The sequence below is a fragment of the Rutilus rutilus genome (assembly GCF_951802725.1).
Source record: "Rutilus rutilus genome assembly, chromosome: 12".
Classification (NCBI taxonomy): Eukaryota; Metazoa; Chordata; class Actinopteri; order Cypriniformes; family Leuciscidae; genus Rutilus; species Rutilus rutilus.
This window is the reverse complement of record NC_140217.1, coordinates 38,256,770-38,272,987: the sequence shown is the minus strand read 5'-3', so window position 1 is coordinate 38,272,987 and position 16,218 is coordinate 38,256,770. Positions and strand designations below refer to the sequence as shown.

The 16,218-nt window shown below is 37.5% G+C and overlaps 2 protein-coding genes and 1 long non-coding RNA gene across 3 annotated transcripts; 2 read left to right on the top strand and 1 right to left on the bottom strand.

Moving 5' to 3' along the window:
• Positions 1-1,423: 1,423 nt before the first annotated feature.
• Positions 1,424-12,782, bottom strand: LOC311301568. Its single transcript, XR_014629474.1, has 4 exons — positions 12,701-12,782; positions 8,866-8,930; positions 6,210-6,656; positions 1,424-2,887 (listed from the first exon to the last, which is right to left on the bottom strand). It is a non-coding gene; the product is annotated as an uncharacterized lncRNA (long non-coding RNA).
• On the top strand, positions 6,250-9,862 carry LOC311301566 (adenosine receptor A1; the record flags this gene model as incomplete). The annotated part of the gene is made up of 2 exons (XM_084426804.1): positions 6,250-6,638; positions 9,133-9,862. 2 exons carry the CDS (start codon positions 6,250-6,252, stop codon positions 9,758-9,760), a joined length of 1,017 nt encoding a protein of 338 aa, XP_084282930.1. The 3' UTR covers positions 9,761-9,862.
• Positions 12,679-15,845, top strand: sys1 (SYS1 golgi trafficking protein). The gene is made up of 4 exons (XM_084426805.1): positions 12,679-12,964; positions 13,426-13,672; positions 14,139-14,206; positions 14,299-15,845. The coding sequence occupies exons 2-4, from the start codon at positions 13,511-13,513 to the stop codon at positions 14,537-14,539; spliced, it is 471 nt and encodes a 156-aa protein (XP_084282931.1). The 5' UTR covers positions 12,679-12,964; positions 13,426-13,510; the 3' UTR covers positions 14,540-15,845.
• The last annotated feature ends 373 nt before the right edge of the window (positions 15,846-16,218 follow it).

Below are 16,218 nucleotides of genomic sequence, written 5' to 3'. Positions count from 1 at the left end.
AAGGGCTTGCTTGCTTGTTTTTTTCTCACAGCCACAATGCTAGAGCTGTGAATGGCTGCTAGGGAACTCAAATCTTCTTTGAGTACAGCAATTTCCTTGCTCAAATCTCAACACCATGATGCTAGAGATGTGAACGGTTGCTCTGGAATTCTGGGTAGTTGCTAGGGTGTTCTGTGTGGTTGCTTATTTGAACACTGAAGTCTCTGTGATATTCAAGTGTGTCTATGGCTGGGTCCCTCCTTCAGTGTAAGCTAATGCCATGCCTTGATATATGAGTACAATAGTTTGTGTTTAATTGCAGACATTATTAGAGCACTTATCTGACGTAAACAGATTTATTATTGCTCCATGCATCATGCTGGTTGTGTGTGGCACATTTACTACTTACAGCTCAAGTCAGTAGTCCTATGGGGCAGCCCAAAGCCCTTGTGCTTGTGATACGATGATCTCTTTCAATTAGATGACAGCATACGTCAACAACAACTCAGGGTTTTATGGTTCTCTTGTCACTCGTCTCTGGAAAACTGCACAGACGGTTATGCTTGATGAGAACCAATAGGTTTGCATGAGCGTTGCATAATGCTTTTCAGATTGCATTTGCAATATTACTTTCCTGTTTTACCTATTGTAATTTGTCCATCATATGCAAACAAAGGTCAAGACTAGAAACAGCCGTGTATTAGGTTTGACCGCAAAGAAAAGTAGTCTAATAGCACAACCTCACTTCAATACAAATGGTGCTGGACTAGCCATTAATCCAGAGAATGAGCAATAGAGTGCAACAGTGCCTGCCCCCCTATTTAATTTTTTCCATTCATTTTTTCCATAGGGAATCTTCATTAAAGAGTTATAAACCATGAACTAAGCCAATCAGCTAAGAGGTGAATCACAACAAACTTTGATTTGCAATGATTGTAGGAAAAGAACTACAATCCCATGAAGCATTGCGAATAGCATAATCGAATTAAAAAGGATGGAGGAATATAAAACTACTCATTTATGAATGTTAATTATATGTAAAACAATTTATTTTAAGTTTATTGCAAAATATGCATATATACACAAACATTTCAGTATTTTAAGAGTGCGGGGAGATCAAATCGATTACATCATTCGCAGTGCTGTTTTGGAGCATGTTGCTTTTTTCGACTCTCTGATTGGTGTAATTGTGTACAGCATAATGCGTAATGTAGTTTTTCACCAGGAATTCCACTGTTAATTGGGATTATTTTAAAATAATAGTATTTAAAATACCATGGATTAACAATCTTTTACCTCACAGTATCATTCAAAATCAGTTTCCTTTTGGAGAAAATAAATTGAGTTTTTTTTAACCAAACTGTTGCACTCTCTAGTCTATAGTGGTGCTTGACTTAGAAAATATCATTAATAATAGTAAATCTAAAAAGTACTGCATTTCTTTGGGTAGACATTTATTTAGGTGTCTGCAACATCTTAATGGAATGAAACCAATCAAAGAGATTGCCTTATTAAGACATCCTTTCAGAAAAGCACAAGAACAGCATTTACTTCAAACATCACTGCGCTAGACAGTCTTAAAATGCTTGAACATCCAAAGAGAACATTGTAGATATTCTTGGCAAGGTGGCACGCCATTTAATTTCATTATGACACAGCTGTCTTGAATACTTGATTTTGATTGGTCGATCGTAACATTCTAAATCAGGGTTTCCTTGAGTTGATGAAAATAAAAGCATAACATTTTAAAATTAAAATATAAACAAACAAAAAAACACAAAAAAATAAGAATTATTTAGTTTACCTCCATGTCACGTGACCATTAACCGACATTAGAGACCAATCCAATGCAAATGTGCTGTGTAATTATTGAAATTATTAATGAGATCTCTTTAATGTCTCAGTTGTATCGTCTAGACAACTATATTAAATGCAGAGAAAATGGAAACTAAATTAAGTCACATGTTATCTCACATGTGTCTCCTCTGTTTCAGAAGAAATCTCAATAATATTACAAACTTGTGCTCAGATTTGATCTCAATATGAACTCAAACATTTCTGAACAAATTCTCCCACAAAGAAATCTGAGCTATGCTGCTATCCACGTTCATTTATAGTTATTATATTTTTATTCTCCAAAGAGCATTTTGTAGACACATCACAGACAAGAGCTAATAAGTGAGAATTCCTCTGAGCTCTGAAAGTGCAATAAGATCTTCGTCTGTGTTATGACTCAAAAAGGAAATCTTAATTCTGCATGAGAGGACTAAAATAGATATGATAACCACATAATGCTGAAGGGCCCAGGGAACAAGATGAAATGATCATGGTAGGCCAAGTGCTTCCCTCAATACTGAGACAAACCCATTAGCACAATACAGTGAACATTACTGAAAAATTAATTTGATGAAGATGATGTCCGATTTCCTGGGTAGAAACATTTGAATATCAAATTATGTTTTTCTCCATGCAGTGAGAGAGACACAAAGGGATAGAGGCAGGAAACAGAGGATTCTGGGATGCATGCTTGTGCCTAATTCAGAATTAAATAAAATTTTGGCTCCCTTTCAGTTCAAGAGTGTGCATTTTAATTGAATTAGCCACGAGCCACAGGATGTTGAATATGAATTTTAACTGGGATTGTCAGAAAGGGAGTCGTAGATCCAATTGCAAGAAGGCAGTTTATTGACAGACAGGACAGCGGAAAAAACTCAGAAAGAGCAGTCAATAGACTGGTGGACTCAATACAGCAATCCAAAGGAGAGAGAGATGAAGAGACAGGAATCAATCACAGCGTGGTAACTCAGACCGGACAGCTGGTTGAAGAAAACTCAAGGATGATCGCCGAGCTGCTTGGAAGCACAGACGAAATGCAGGAATGACTCAGCTTGGAACTCAGATACAGGAACTAGGAGAACAAAACAAGAGTGACGTACCGACACCAAGCATATCTCACTCCATCTAGATATAGGCAGCTGGCTAGCTGCAGCTGAATGACTGATTGAGTGATCAGCTGGTTACTAGGCAACAAACAAGCTACCACACACACACACACACACACAGACCCAGCACCTACAAACATCAGACAGATACGCAAAATGAACACACGGATCTCTGAACCGTGACAGGAATGACAGGAAAAGGCATTTAAGGAACAGAAATGAGATGATATTCAACAAAATGGGCAAAAACAGATGACTTTCTACATGTAGGTGTTTGTTAAAGTTTTAACGTTCCAAAGTTTTTTTTGTCGTTTTGTTGTTTTTTAAAGAATTGAATACTTTTATTCAGGAGGATGCATTAAAGTGACATTTATAATGTTACAACGATTTTTATTTCTGTAGCAAATTAGCTCTAAAGAAATATTAATAACCAATAATAACTTGTTATAATTGATTATGGATATTTGGATCAGATAATAGAATTAACTTAATGTTGTAAATTAATATTACAATCAATTAACCTGTTTTCACTCAGTGTTAATTGTTTATTAATTCTAAGAAACTCTATTAAATCTAAATCTAAGTTCATTTCCGGGGTATGGGAAATGTCCTTCTTACTTTACACTACAGTACTACTAAGAGCAAGTAGTCAAAATCTATGATTAGGGACTCCAGTATATGAGCTTGAGACACGGACAACTTTACGAGTGACATGAACAAGATTTTATTAACTAGACTAAACACTTAAACTACTCTAACATACACATACATGCATACAGTTTACCAAGGGAAAGAGAGCCGAAGCAGAATACAGGAAAGCAAGACGTTATAGCATTGTTTGAAATTCAGCAGATCGACAGCCTTGAGCAAACCATCAGTTTAGTTCTAACACGCCCTTTTTTAAAAGGGGTAAGGACACTTAATGTATCAAATAATGAGATTAAGTTTGATACTTTCAAGTCTCACCCATATAAATTAAACTGTCCGGATGCAATTTGTTGAGGCTCCAGTTGATCTTTGCTGATGTGGTCTTGATGAGAGAGAACCAGTAGGAATCTGAGGATCTTTGGTGAATGGAAAGACAAGGCCGCATGGCACAAGCTTGGGGGTCCTTAGAAAACGTCTAGTTCAGCATCATCTTCAGGGTTTCGAGACTGAAGCCCAATTTATACTTCTGCGTCGAACTCACGCCGTAGCTACGTCGTAGGCTGTGTGTAGCGCGCGTAACCTTCGGCATAGCCTGAAATATACAATTTTACGAGTGTAAAGTTGTATATTTGTAACAATGTGTCAATGTGTCAATTCTACGTGGACCGCAAGCGATGTGATTGGTCTGCTAGAAACCCTCCCTCGGGTTTCACATGCTCCCTCTGCATGTGTAATGGCGCATCAACGCGGACAACGACGCAGAAGTATAAATGAAAACCAACGCGTTGCCTACAGCATAGATGCTCTGGCGTCAGCCTCAAATCAGCCTTAAGAGAGTATGAGGCTAAGAGGCATGATCTTGAGATCAATGATTTTTAAAGCGTGAAGATGTCACACCCTCTGGATGGTTGTGAGCCAATAAGAAGCTGTTCCCTTTGGAGGGAATTTCTTTATGACCCTTTGTTCAAGCAGGCCTTTGAACATGTAATTTGATCGGATGTTTAACAAAAGAATATTCAAGATTCTTATAATACTAATGCGTCACAAAGTTAGCAAAATGTAATGTAAATTAACAAATGGGGGACAAAGATTGGAGTTTATAGAGACTAGACAATGCCACACATATGATTTTGGTTAACTATAGTATGCAAGTCTGAAACATTCACCCAAAAGAGTTTAAAAGAGTACATAGGCCAAACCACATAAAAGGAAAATCATGAGATGGGGAAAACATGTTTATACATTTCTCAAGTGGTTATATATGGAATATATTGGATTAAAAGGGTTTATTTCTCCTTCTCAGCAAGAATTAAGTGAGACTCACAAATCTGCAATCTTTTGGGGTCGTAAAAAGTCTTATCAGTCTTAATGTGTCCTGTAACAGGACACCGGGTTCAGCCAGTGAGTTAGCTTCATTTGTGATGTTGGTTTTGGGGGAAGTTTCATAGACCTTTGTTGGGAGAGTAAATTTGCTGATTATTCATTAAATATAATGAATCATTTGTGTGTGTCTGATTGGTCCAGATGCTACATTTCAAATAAATGCTGTTCTTTTGAACTTTCTATTGATCAAAGAATCCTGAAAAAAACGATTTCACAGATTCCAAAGAAAATATTAAGCAGCACAACTGTTTTCAACATTGATAATAATCAGAAATGTTTCTTGAGCAGCAAATCATCATATTAGAATGATTTCTGAAGGATCATGTGACACTGAAGACTGGAGTAATGATGCTGAAAATTCAGCTTTGATCACAGGAATAAATTACATTTTAGAATGTATTTCAGTGGAAAACAGCTTTTTTTAAATTGTAATAATATTTCACAATATTCCTGTTTTTACTGTATTTTTGAATGCATCAAATGTATGGATGTAGCCTGGGTGAGCATAAGAGACTTCTCTCAACAACATAAAAATGAATTCAAAATGTTACCGACCTGAAATATTGAACAGTACTGTATATAAAATATCAGTTTCAGGAAATAAATAGATAATTAATAATCAAAATTAATATCCGTTTATTTCCAGAAACTAAAACTAAAATACTAATTTTTGGAAATAACCCATTTGTTGTGTGTATGAACATGTGCATGGTTCATTCTTTCTTACAATGAAATGTATTGTAAAAAATAAATAAAAATAAATAAATCACACTTACAGCAAATATTTGTTCCATTTAAATTCTACTTCCTTCATTTAAATTAAAATCACAATTCCATACTCTGATTGCAACTTCAAAAGGCATTCTAAATTAAACTATAAATGGCACAACTGGTGTTTCAGGTTTGGAAAGTGTAGGAAAAGAGAGATAGTGAGAGAGAAATGGTGAGCGAGGCGAGCAGTGGGGAAGGTAATAATGCTGCAGAGAATGAACCACCCCTCCCTTTCCCAGCCGGCAGAGCCTCCGCAACGGAAGGAGAAGCAGGAGTTTGTGAAGATGCAGAGAACAAGGCACACGGCAGCTCAAAGTAACTATAGATAACATGGATCGGCTTATGAAGAAACTCATAATGAGTGCTTTTCATGGCATCTATTGACAAGTCAGGCCAGTTCAGCTACTACCAGTAAGAAAGACTTCATTACGAGACAGCTGTAAAGACTGAAAAGACTGAGAAATATAATCAAATGAGAGCGCATACCAGCATTTGAGGACATCATGAGACTCTTGTAGAAGACCCAATGGAACAGGAACAACAGCTACAGATGGCGAAGATGTCAACGGTCTCAGTAACTGAGAGTTGGGAGAGAGCGGACCTGATGTACATCTCCATTGAGACCACTATCGCCCTGGCATCGGTGCTTGGGAACGTGCTGGTGGTCTTGGTGGTGTGCATGAACCAGGGTCTTAGAGACCCGACCTTCTGCTTTATTGTCTCTTTGGCGCTGGCCGATATTGCGGTCGGCATTCTTGTCATTCCGCTGGCGGTGGTCATCAGCCTGGGTCTCTTCACACAGTTTTACACTTGCCTCTTCATTTCGTGCCTTCTCGTCATCATCACCCAAAGCTCCATCCTGTCTCTGCTGGCCATCGCCATCGACCGATTCCTGCGCGTCAAAATCCCCACCAGGTGAGTCTGGAACACTTACTGAATAAAGATTCAATAGTTTACATTTAATAATAATTAATTACAGCATAAAAAGTGTCCAATTAAAAAAATATATGAAAAAAAATATTTTATGTTTACCTGTATATGTCATGTGACCATTAACCAAAATCAGACCATTGAACATGTAAATGTGTTGTTAAATTATACAAATATTAACTTAATATATCATGCTGTCCATTTGTGAATCCCTCTTCTAAATAAACCGTATCAGGGTGATGCACAAACATATTTACTATGTTTTACAACGATGTCTATTCATTAGTGCAGAATAATAAAGAGAAATCACAAATGACAAATTTTATGCTAGTTAACTGGCTTTAGATTTCTAGGACGTTACAATTGGTGTGCAAGTCCACCAAAGAATGGTGCATAAAAAAGCATTTCGCAAACTGTGTCACAATAAAATTACTGTGTTAAAATGACTTTTGCATGACACAAAGCAATAATTTAACATAGAATGATTGTCATGCACAGCCTTGAGTAGCTTATTGCTATCATGCAATGGCTTTATGATAAAAAAAACTCCAAGGTTCAATAAATAGTTTAGTTTAATAATAATTGTTCTCCAAGCGACGAAGCTTTGAGAGTTTCTCATAGAATTAGGTGTCACAGTCAGAACTATTTCTAACATTTGCATTTTGACACATAGAGATTAAACTTTACCTTTAATGCATCAGTTGTGTTTTATCATGCTCCTTGGCCAGACAGCAGGACCGCAATATATCTGTTGCTTTCTTTAATGCAAATCAATGGGCTGGTGTAATGCAAGGCTTTTAACTAAATTAAACCCCTGCTGTCTGTCAAGGGAATGATGTTCACTGGTCTGATAGTATTTTGGCAGCGTACCTAACCACTCATTTGCCTGATGTTTGATCGCATGTGACTTATGCTTATGTAACACATTTGTGAGGAACGGTGAATTTAATATATTCAAATATAGAGAAGAAGCAAGAAGACGATAAGACACGCCAACATGGCTGGGAGTGTCAGACCAACTGCAGCAAGAAGCAATTAAAGACATTTTAAGATGATTTTGGGCAAAATAGCTGAATAATAATATATACAGTAACAAAAAATATGATTTAATGGATTATCACTTTCGACCAATAGGTGGCGCAGTTATGAAACTGATGTGATGTGGTCAGAGTGAAGTGACAATGACGCATACAAAGTTTGGTATCAATATGTCAAGGTATTGCAGAGATAAAGCCTGAATAGTCCTTTTGGCATCATGCCTCAACTTTGCTGCTGTGGTATACGAAAACAGTTTTGTCTATCAACACGAAATCCATAACTTTTAGTCGGCACTGTCTGATGATACGATTCGACTGTGGTGAAAATCGGACCAACGGTCTAGGAGGAGTTTGAAAAAGTAGGTATTGAATGAAAATCAAGATGGCGGACAGGAAGTTCGGCCAAATACGGCAGACTTGGTATCTATGTTCTCGGCGTGACCCAAGGAATCTATTAAGACCAGTGGCATTAAAATAGACAGATTTATTCAAAAGTTATTAGCATTTTTAGAAATTGGAATTTGGAAACTTTTGACCAAAAGGTGGGCACTGTCTCGAAATCTTTTGAGTCCCTTCAGGGCATGGTGCTGATGGCACATACTGAGTTTCATAATGTTACACCAATACAAGGTTAAGTATAGCATTTTATATCACAATACTGTATTAAGTCAATGGCACTTTCATGTTTTGTTCTATTATAGCTCCAACAAGAGGCACAATTTTTTTCTCATAGTGAGCCCATACATATGTGTGTCAAATTTGGTGAAAATATCTCATTTCGTTTTGGAGTTATAGACATTTATATGTAGAAACATGTAGAAAATGACCCACACCAGACTTTGTTTAATATTTTGACATTTGGGCATTAGCGTATAGCCAACAACCTATGTTTCCGAACTTCCTATGGTGGTTTTGTCTCGATCGGTCTTACGGTTTCGAAGATTGAGTTAGAGACTCCAAATTTGCTATGGTGACTGTTCAGACTGTCCTCTATCAGTGTGCCAAATTTCATAACTTTCCCGCAAGCAGGTCTATGGGCTGCCATGGACTTCCATATGGAAGAAGAAGAAGAAGAAGAACGCCAACGATTTCAAGAGGTGCCTACGCACTTTCAGTGCTTGGCCCCTAATAACAAACACCAATAATAATAATAATTTGAAATCATTTAGACTTACCTTTATCGTCTAGTCTGGATGATACGTCTGAGAAAAAATTCACAGACTCCACACCCTAGCCATATCTAGAAAGAGAATAATATAGAGATCAATGAGCAACTAACCTCCCATTCAGAAAATGTAAAAATCTAGTTGTGTATTACTATAGTACTTTGTAAAAAAAAAAACTTGAATGTGATGCACTTAGATGTGAGCAATGCATTTAGAGAAAGACACTTGCTGTTATATTGTTTTCAAAAAGTAATTGTATTTGTATTGTTTTGGCAGGTACAGCATCATTGTTACACAGAGGCGGGCGTGGGTAGCTGTGGGTTTGTGCTGGCTCATCTCTTTTCTGACTGGCCTAGTGCCTATGGCCGGATGGCACCACAGTCCACCTGAAAATGTCAGTACGACGCCCTTCCAATGCCAGTTCACCAAAGTCATGCGCATGGATTATATGGTCTACTTCAACTTCTTCGTTTGGGTGGTGGTTCCCCTGATCATCATGACTGGCCTGTACGCAGAGATCTTCCGCGTGATCAAACGCCAACTCAACCGTCGAGCCGAGGCCACTTGCGACTCCAGCAAGTACTACCGTAAAGAGCTGAAACTTGCAAAGTCGTTAGCACTAGTTCTGTTTCTCTTTGCGCTCTGCTGGCTGCCACTTCATATCATGAACAGTATTACGTTTTTTTGCCCCACATGCGAAGTGCCCAAGAGTGCTTTTTATGTGGGCATCTTTATGTCACACATCAACTCCGCACTCAACCCGCTAGTGTATGCCTTCCGCATCCAGCGCTTCCGTAATACACTGATTCATATCATCCAGCGATTCATGCTCTGTAAAACCTCCTCAACCATCCCAAGCCAGCACGGTCCGGGACCAATCACGGAGAAAACACAAGTTCAATAGCAACTAAGACTGAGGGGGGAATTTACTAAGAAGGGTAGCGTACGTTGGAGTCGTTTTAGCATCTGATTGACTAAAGTAACTATGCAACTATGTAACAGCATAAACACACACAAAATTGTGCAATGCAATTTTTAATTTTGCATTCTTATTCTGACCGCTACATTGTGGGGAATGCTGCAAGCCACTCCAATCTGACATTACTGCAGTTCATGCTCCTGAATCAGCTCTTTACAGTGCAGAAACAGCACTAGTCTACACTGTGCGTCTGCAAAGTTATAATGCTCTTCTCCACCATTTGATGAATTACTGCTGCCGTGATCACAGGAAAATGGGACACAAACATCGCTTTTCAAATGTAATTGTGCAGTTTTGTAAATATGGTGCATTCCATTTTAACCTTATTTGCACAGCAATGAGGCATGTTGCACTGGAAAGAATAACAATGACTTCAGTCAAAGCGCAATGCTATATTGAATAAGGTCCAGTTGAAAAAAATATAGCCATTTATATGCTAAGAGACTGTAGTTCTGTCCCAAATGATGCACTATACACTCATACACTATGTTTGTATGCACTATGTACTCAACTGTGTAGTGTATGAATTTTACAAGGTTATTTTGTCATTCAACATTGGAGATTGATAGCCGCTCTCCCTCTGCAAATTAAAACAGTTGAGTGCATGAACTGTCCATCATTTCACACTTCTTTTTATCGGTTAATTAAGTGTATTATCTTTTTCTTTTCTGAATTTTCAGTGTGAACACACTACATGCCCTCTATATACTACAAATCGGATTAGAGTAGTGCATAAGTATGCGACACGCCTTGTATCTTAAAGGGATAGTTCACCCAAAAAATGAAAATTAACTCATCCTAAAGTTATTCCAAACCTGTATGCGTTTCTTTGATCTGCTGAACACAAAAGAAGATATTTTGAAGAATATGAGTAACCAAACAATTAATGGGCCCCATTGACTTTCATAGTATGAAAAACAAAATACTATGGAAGGCAATGGGGTCCAATAAACTGTTTGGTTTCTGACATTCTTCAAAATATATTCTTGTTCAGCAGAAAAGAGAAATTCATACAGGTTTGGAACAACTTGAAGTGAGTAAATGATGACAGAATTTTCATTTTTGGGTGAACGATCCCTTAAAGAACTAGTCTGAACAACTAGCAGTTAGTTTGGGGTAATCAGTCTTACTTTTTGGTATCAGATTAGAGACCAATCTATGTTATGTTATGTAACTGACTTAAAAAGTGCGTGACTGGTGAATAAGACTGTTTTTTTTTTTTTTGTGCTGAAATGCCGAATGTAAAAGTGACACAGCTGTACAGTGAATTCACCGCTGTGAGTTCAAAAATGGACAAGTACTTCAAAGACCTCTTTCTTTTGAATGTAATAAAAACATTTTGTGGCCTGATGTGGCTATAGGATGACAATTGGATGGTTTGTTAGACTTGTCATGTCATTGAAATGCACAGCAAACAACTAGCTAGTAAATAGATTAAAACGGGACAATTTAACAACCAGTTTTCCACCAATGAGCAAAACACACCAATTTTCATTTTACTTCAGTAATGACAATTGGGGAAAATGTGCTAAAACATTGAAATAATCCAATGTTTATTAGTCCTCCTAATTATAGGCTTCATTTTCTTTGTTCAAAACATAATTATTTTTCTTTAACTGTACACTTGTTGTTAGGTTAGACAGACAGACTTTGTGTAATACAATACAAATTCCTATACATTTAGCTAACAAACTATATCCAGCAAATTTACATAACACAGCTGGACCAAACTATAGAGTTAGATAATGTGCTTTTATGGACAGTAAAGATAAGAAGAATTTGCATTTAACACATTACTTAAATTTTCCATTTAACCAATAATCAACTTTCCTGGACTGCCAATAACATGTATGCAAACTGGTATATCATCAAGACTAATATGAAAATGGATTATAATACCTGACTCAAAATACATCATGATCACAAACTACCCATTTACTGAGATATACATATGTTGACTTATAAGATATAATGCATCCAGACTATAGGCTACTAGAAGGCTCAGGGAAGGGTCTAGTAGGCGTTTTTTTCTCAGGCTCAGGTCTTGTTTTTCATTCTAGCGACATAACATCTGATGGGTGAACCAAGAGATGAGCGAGACAAGAGGAAGCTCTGTGTTACAGAAGTGGTACAGACACTCTAGCCGCATAATATGACGAATAAGCCACAACTGTGACCTTTTAGAATGCCAGCAAGTGAAAACAAAATCTATACTGTAATGTCCTTGGCATAGTCAAAACAGGGCCTATATTATGAAGTCTTGAAGCCGTAATTATGTTGGCTTGACAAACATCTATCTATAAGCTGCCTAGCAACCAGCAAAAACACCAAACCCACAACCTAGCAACCACTCATAACACCGGTCCACGCAGCATATAAAACTGCTTTCAAACTACACATGGCTTAAGTAAATATTAACTTTAACTTCATTCATCCCCTGTTTCACAGACAAGGCTTCAGCTAGTCCCAGACTACAATGCATGTTTGAGCTGTTTTAACTGAGAGCAACTTGCACTGATATATTTTCAAATATATCAAAATACTACGACTTTATTCTCGTAATGTTTCTACTTTAATCTCGAAATATTTCGACTTTAATCCTTTAATTAATTTTAGAACTGTTTTTAAACGGATTTTTATTTTATTGGATTTTTTTTCCGGTTCAGGGCTTCCTTATAATTGAACTAATCCTGGCCGTCTGTGAAACCAGGACACACACTTTCAAACGGTCTTAAACTTCCAAATTGTCAAACCAAAATTCTAACTTTTTTGCAATAATAAGAAGCTGCGATTAAGTTCCACACACTATGAAATTATAAAACAAGTGAAGCTAGTCAAATAAGGAGAAATAGAAATGACATTAACTGAACCCCAGTGTAATAATTCCTCCCCATTATTTTCCATCGAAGAGCGGGATTATCTGTTTTGATGTGAAGTTTGATGATGTAACGAATCAGCGCCGCGGGACACACAGATGATGACGTCAAGCTCTGAACATCGACTCAAAGTTTCGCATCCGGTTGAAATTACTATTATTAGCCTTAACATACAGCGTTCCCTATCCTTAATTTTAAACTGTCAGTCGCCCAACTGAGCTCAGGATCGTATTACGGATGTGTCTTAATCAGGGTTTGTGTTTTCATTCCATTATAATACTCACAGACGGACGTAAACAAAGTCGCTAGTTAGCGCTGTTTTAGCTAGCGAATGCTAATAAACAGCCTGTTCGCCGCCGTATTTTACATATACATGCTTGTTTATTTATAGAAAACGGCATAAAGTTGACATTATAATAGTTATATTTATATACCTGTAAAATACTGAAGATAACACATTATTATTCTTGACTGTAGAATGTTTGAATGCTAACTAGTGCGTATGTTGCCTAATAAGGCTGACCAGCGGTAGGGATTTAGTCCCACTAAAATTGATTTCACTTTATCTGGGTTGTTTTTATAAGCTTATCTACGTTTTTGTGGTTACTAAGACAAAAATACCATGTTTTTGGAGATCTACCATGGTATTCTCAGAAGTGTGGAGGTCTGACAAACAAACTGAATTCTGCACTGTTATTGTTTTGGCATTGACAGGTTGAAACTCAAATCTTGGGGCTCCAGTTAACCCTCCCCTCCAGCCGGTGTGGGGACCTGTGTTGTCCCCCTCTTCTCCTGCGAGATGGGCAGTCATTTCCGCAGCTACATCTGGGATCCGATCCTCATCATCTCTCAGATTGTTCTCATGCAGTGCATCTACTACAGCTTCTTGGGTCTCTGGTTAGCTGGTGTTGATGGTTTGGTCCACACCAGTAGATCACTCGACCAGATATTCAGTTATGAGGTAAGAACCTGTCCAAATAGAGCTGGATGAAATAGTTACAACAATCATGGCTTTCCTGAAGTAAATGTAATGTTATGTGGCACATATTGTTTACAAGCTGTTGAGACATGATAGCTTTTAGTAAGCTGAACTGTTCCTTTCATCATACCATATGATGTTCATTCATGTTCATTCATGCAGTAAAAAGGAAGAGATGTTTGGTTCGTGATTAGCACTACAGCGATCTCTCTCACGCCACATAAAAGAGCATCAAAATGGTATTGTTTGTATTTCAGGATAAAATTGACAGGATCTGAAATCTAAGACTGTGGTTCTTATCAAAAATCACAAAGCTTCTCGTGATTTTTAGATGAGAACAGACTAATAGATTGATCTTGGCATTTAAAAATCAATATTGGTTCATCAAAATGAAGATATTGATATTGTCAACCCAGCCCTACAAATAACTAGTTTACTTTCTTTCAAGGTTCTTGGGTTTTCAACAACACTGGGCCGCTTATCTATGATGGCATTTATTCTGAATTCTCTCACATGGTAAGTTAATATTAATGTCTCTTATTTCACACAGTTATCTCACTTTTTATCTGCCGTCTTATGTCATTCTCGGCTCTGTTTCTCTTTCTCAGTGCTCTTGGCCTGTGGTTCTTCATCCGACGGGGAAAGCAGTGTCTGGACTTCACCGTAACAGTGCATTTCTTCCACATGATCGGCTGCTGGATCTATAACGCCCACCTCCCAGCCGCCCTGTCATGGTGGTTGGTCAACGTGGCCTGCATGGCCCTCATGGCAGTCATTGGCGAGTACATGTGCATGCGGACAGAGCTCAGAGCCATCCCTGTCAACACGGCACCCAAATCGAACCTATGAGGACTGTTTAGAGACAGATGTGGCACAGCTGGTCGGCGTATCGGCAGGGCTGGCGTGTTGACTAATGCCGCTGCGGTTTTCCACGAGGACGAGCAGAAAGGACTTGGCTTTTTGGTGATGTATTGGTCACGTCACTGTATTTAATCCGGATGACACTGAGATGCCGGTTTTCAAGATGCATCATATGAGGATGATGACTTCCTGGGACTTCCCGCAGCATTCGCATCATTTCAAAGGGACTATTGTAATTATATTTAGTAATTATTTAGGATTAACGGTTTTCATCATTCACGGATGGCTACGGAAAATATGAAAGAGATGATGTGCTCTCACCGCACAGAAAAGCATCATGGCTTATATGCAAGTCTTTACCTAAATAAAATGCAATATTATTCTGAATTCTTGGATAATGGATCCTAATCCTTTGGAAAGAAATGTGGTTTTCGTGTTTTATCAAGTCACCATTTTACAGTTACCAGTGGCAGAGTTTCATTGACCCCCAAATGCAAGTTTAAGTCAACATGAAATCAAAATGGACCCATTTACTTTCTTGATAGATGTTCCTGTTGTTCCAAAGGACAAAATTAAAAGTGGATGCCTGCTTTTTTTATCATTTAATATCCTAGTTCAATTGGATATGTCACATTAAGTTAGTAAAATGGGTCTCAGATGCTGTTTAATGTTGACATGTTTACTTCAATGTATTTTGCATAACATCTTGACCCACGTGTCTGTCAGCTGCAATCAGAATCCCTTTCAAAATTTGTTTGCAATGAGTAATCGCGTGATAAATGCTTTCGTTAAAAAGGCAAATCAGATCGACCACTTTTTTTTTTACATATACTCTTGCAATAAATCAGGAACTTCAATATATGTGTAAATGTATGATCCGGTTTGTCAAAAATGTGGGTCTTGGCTTTCATAATTTTTTTTTCTTTTTCTTTTTTTTCTGTTAACTTTGCAACATCCTGTTTCTCAAACACTTTCAAGCCACATAATACTGACTACTACAAAATACTATAGGAAAGTCTGTGAACTGTCATGCTTCAGGCTCAAAATATATAAGAATTGGTAAAGTTGTTGCAACCTGTTAGACATTGTATTGTGTTGCAGGCATTTGACCAATGCTTTTCCTTTTGGTGGAACTTTGTAGCTTTGAAAAACTGAACAACATAAAACATTAAAGTTGAACTGCTAAAAGCTGCATGGATTCTCAAACATGTGGCAAAATACTCGTTGTTTTAAGATGTTAAAGTTTTTCGCAAATGTTTTGTCAGAATAAAACTATATTCTGCAGTGTCCCTGATCTGTTGAGCTTAAGAGTATTGATTGGGTGAATCTCATGAAGCCTGGAAAGAACATGTCTGGGTGGGTCATATTTCACCCTAAAGAAATGTTTTGCCTTTTAGGGCCAAAGTCATGACTATAAACAATTAATACAGTACCCAAATACTACCATGATGTATAAATACTTTACAGCTTTAATAATATATATATATATATATATTGCATATGCTAATGAGAATTCAGAGCATTTTTTTCTCATTGTATATGTAGTTTTTCATACTCTATGGGCCGGTTTCCCGGATAGAGATTAAGCCTAGTCCTAAACTAAAATGGCCATTTAAACCAGATTAACAGAAATCAACTTTCTCTGTCATGGCTTTAAATAGTCCTAG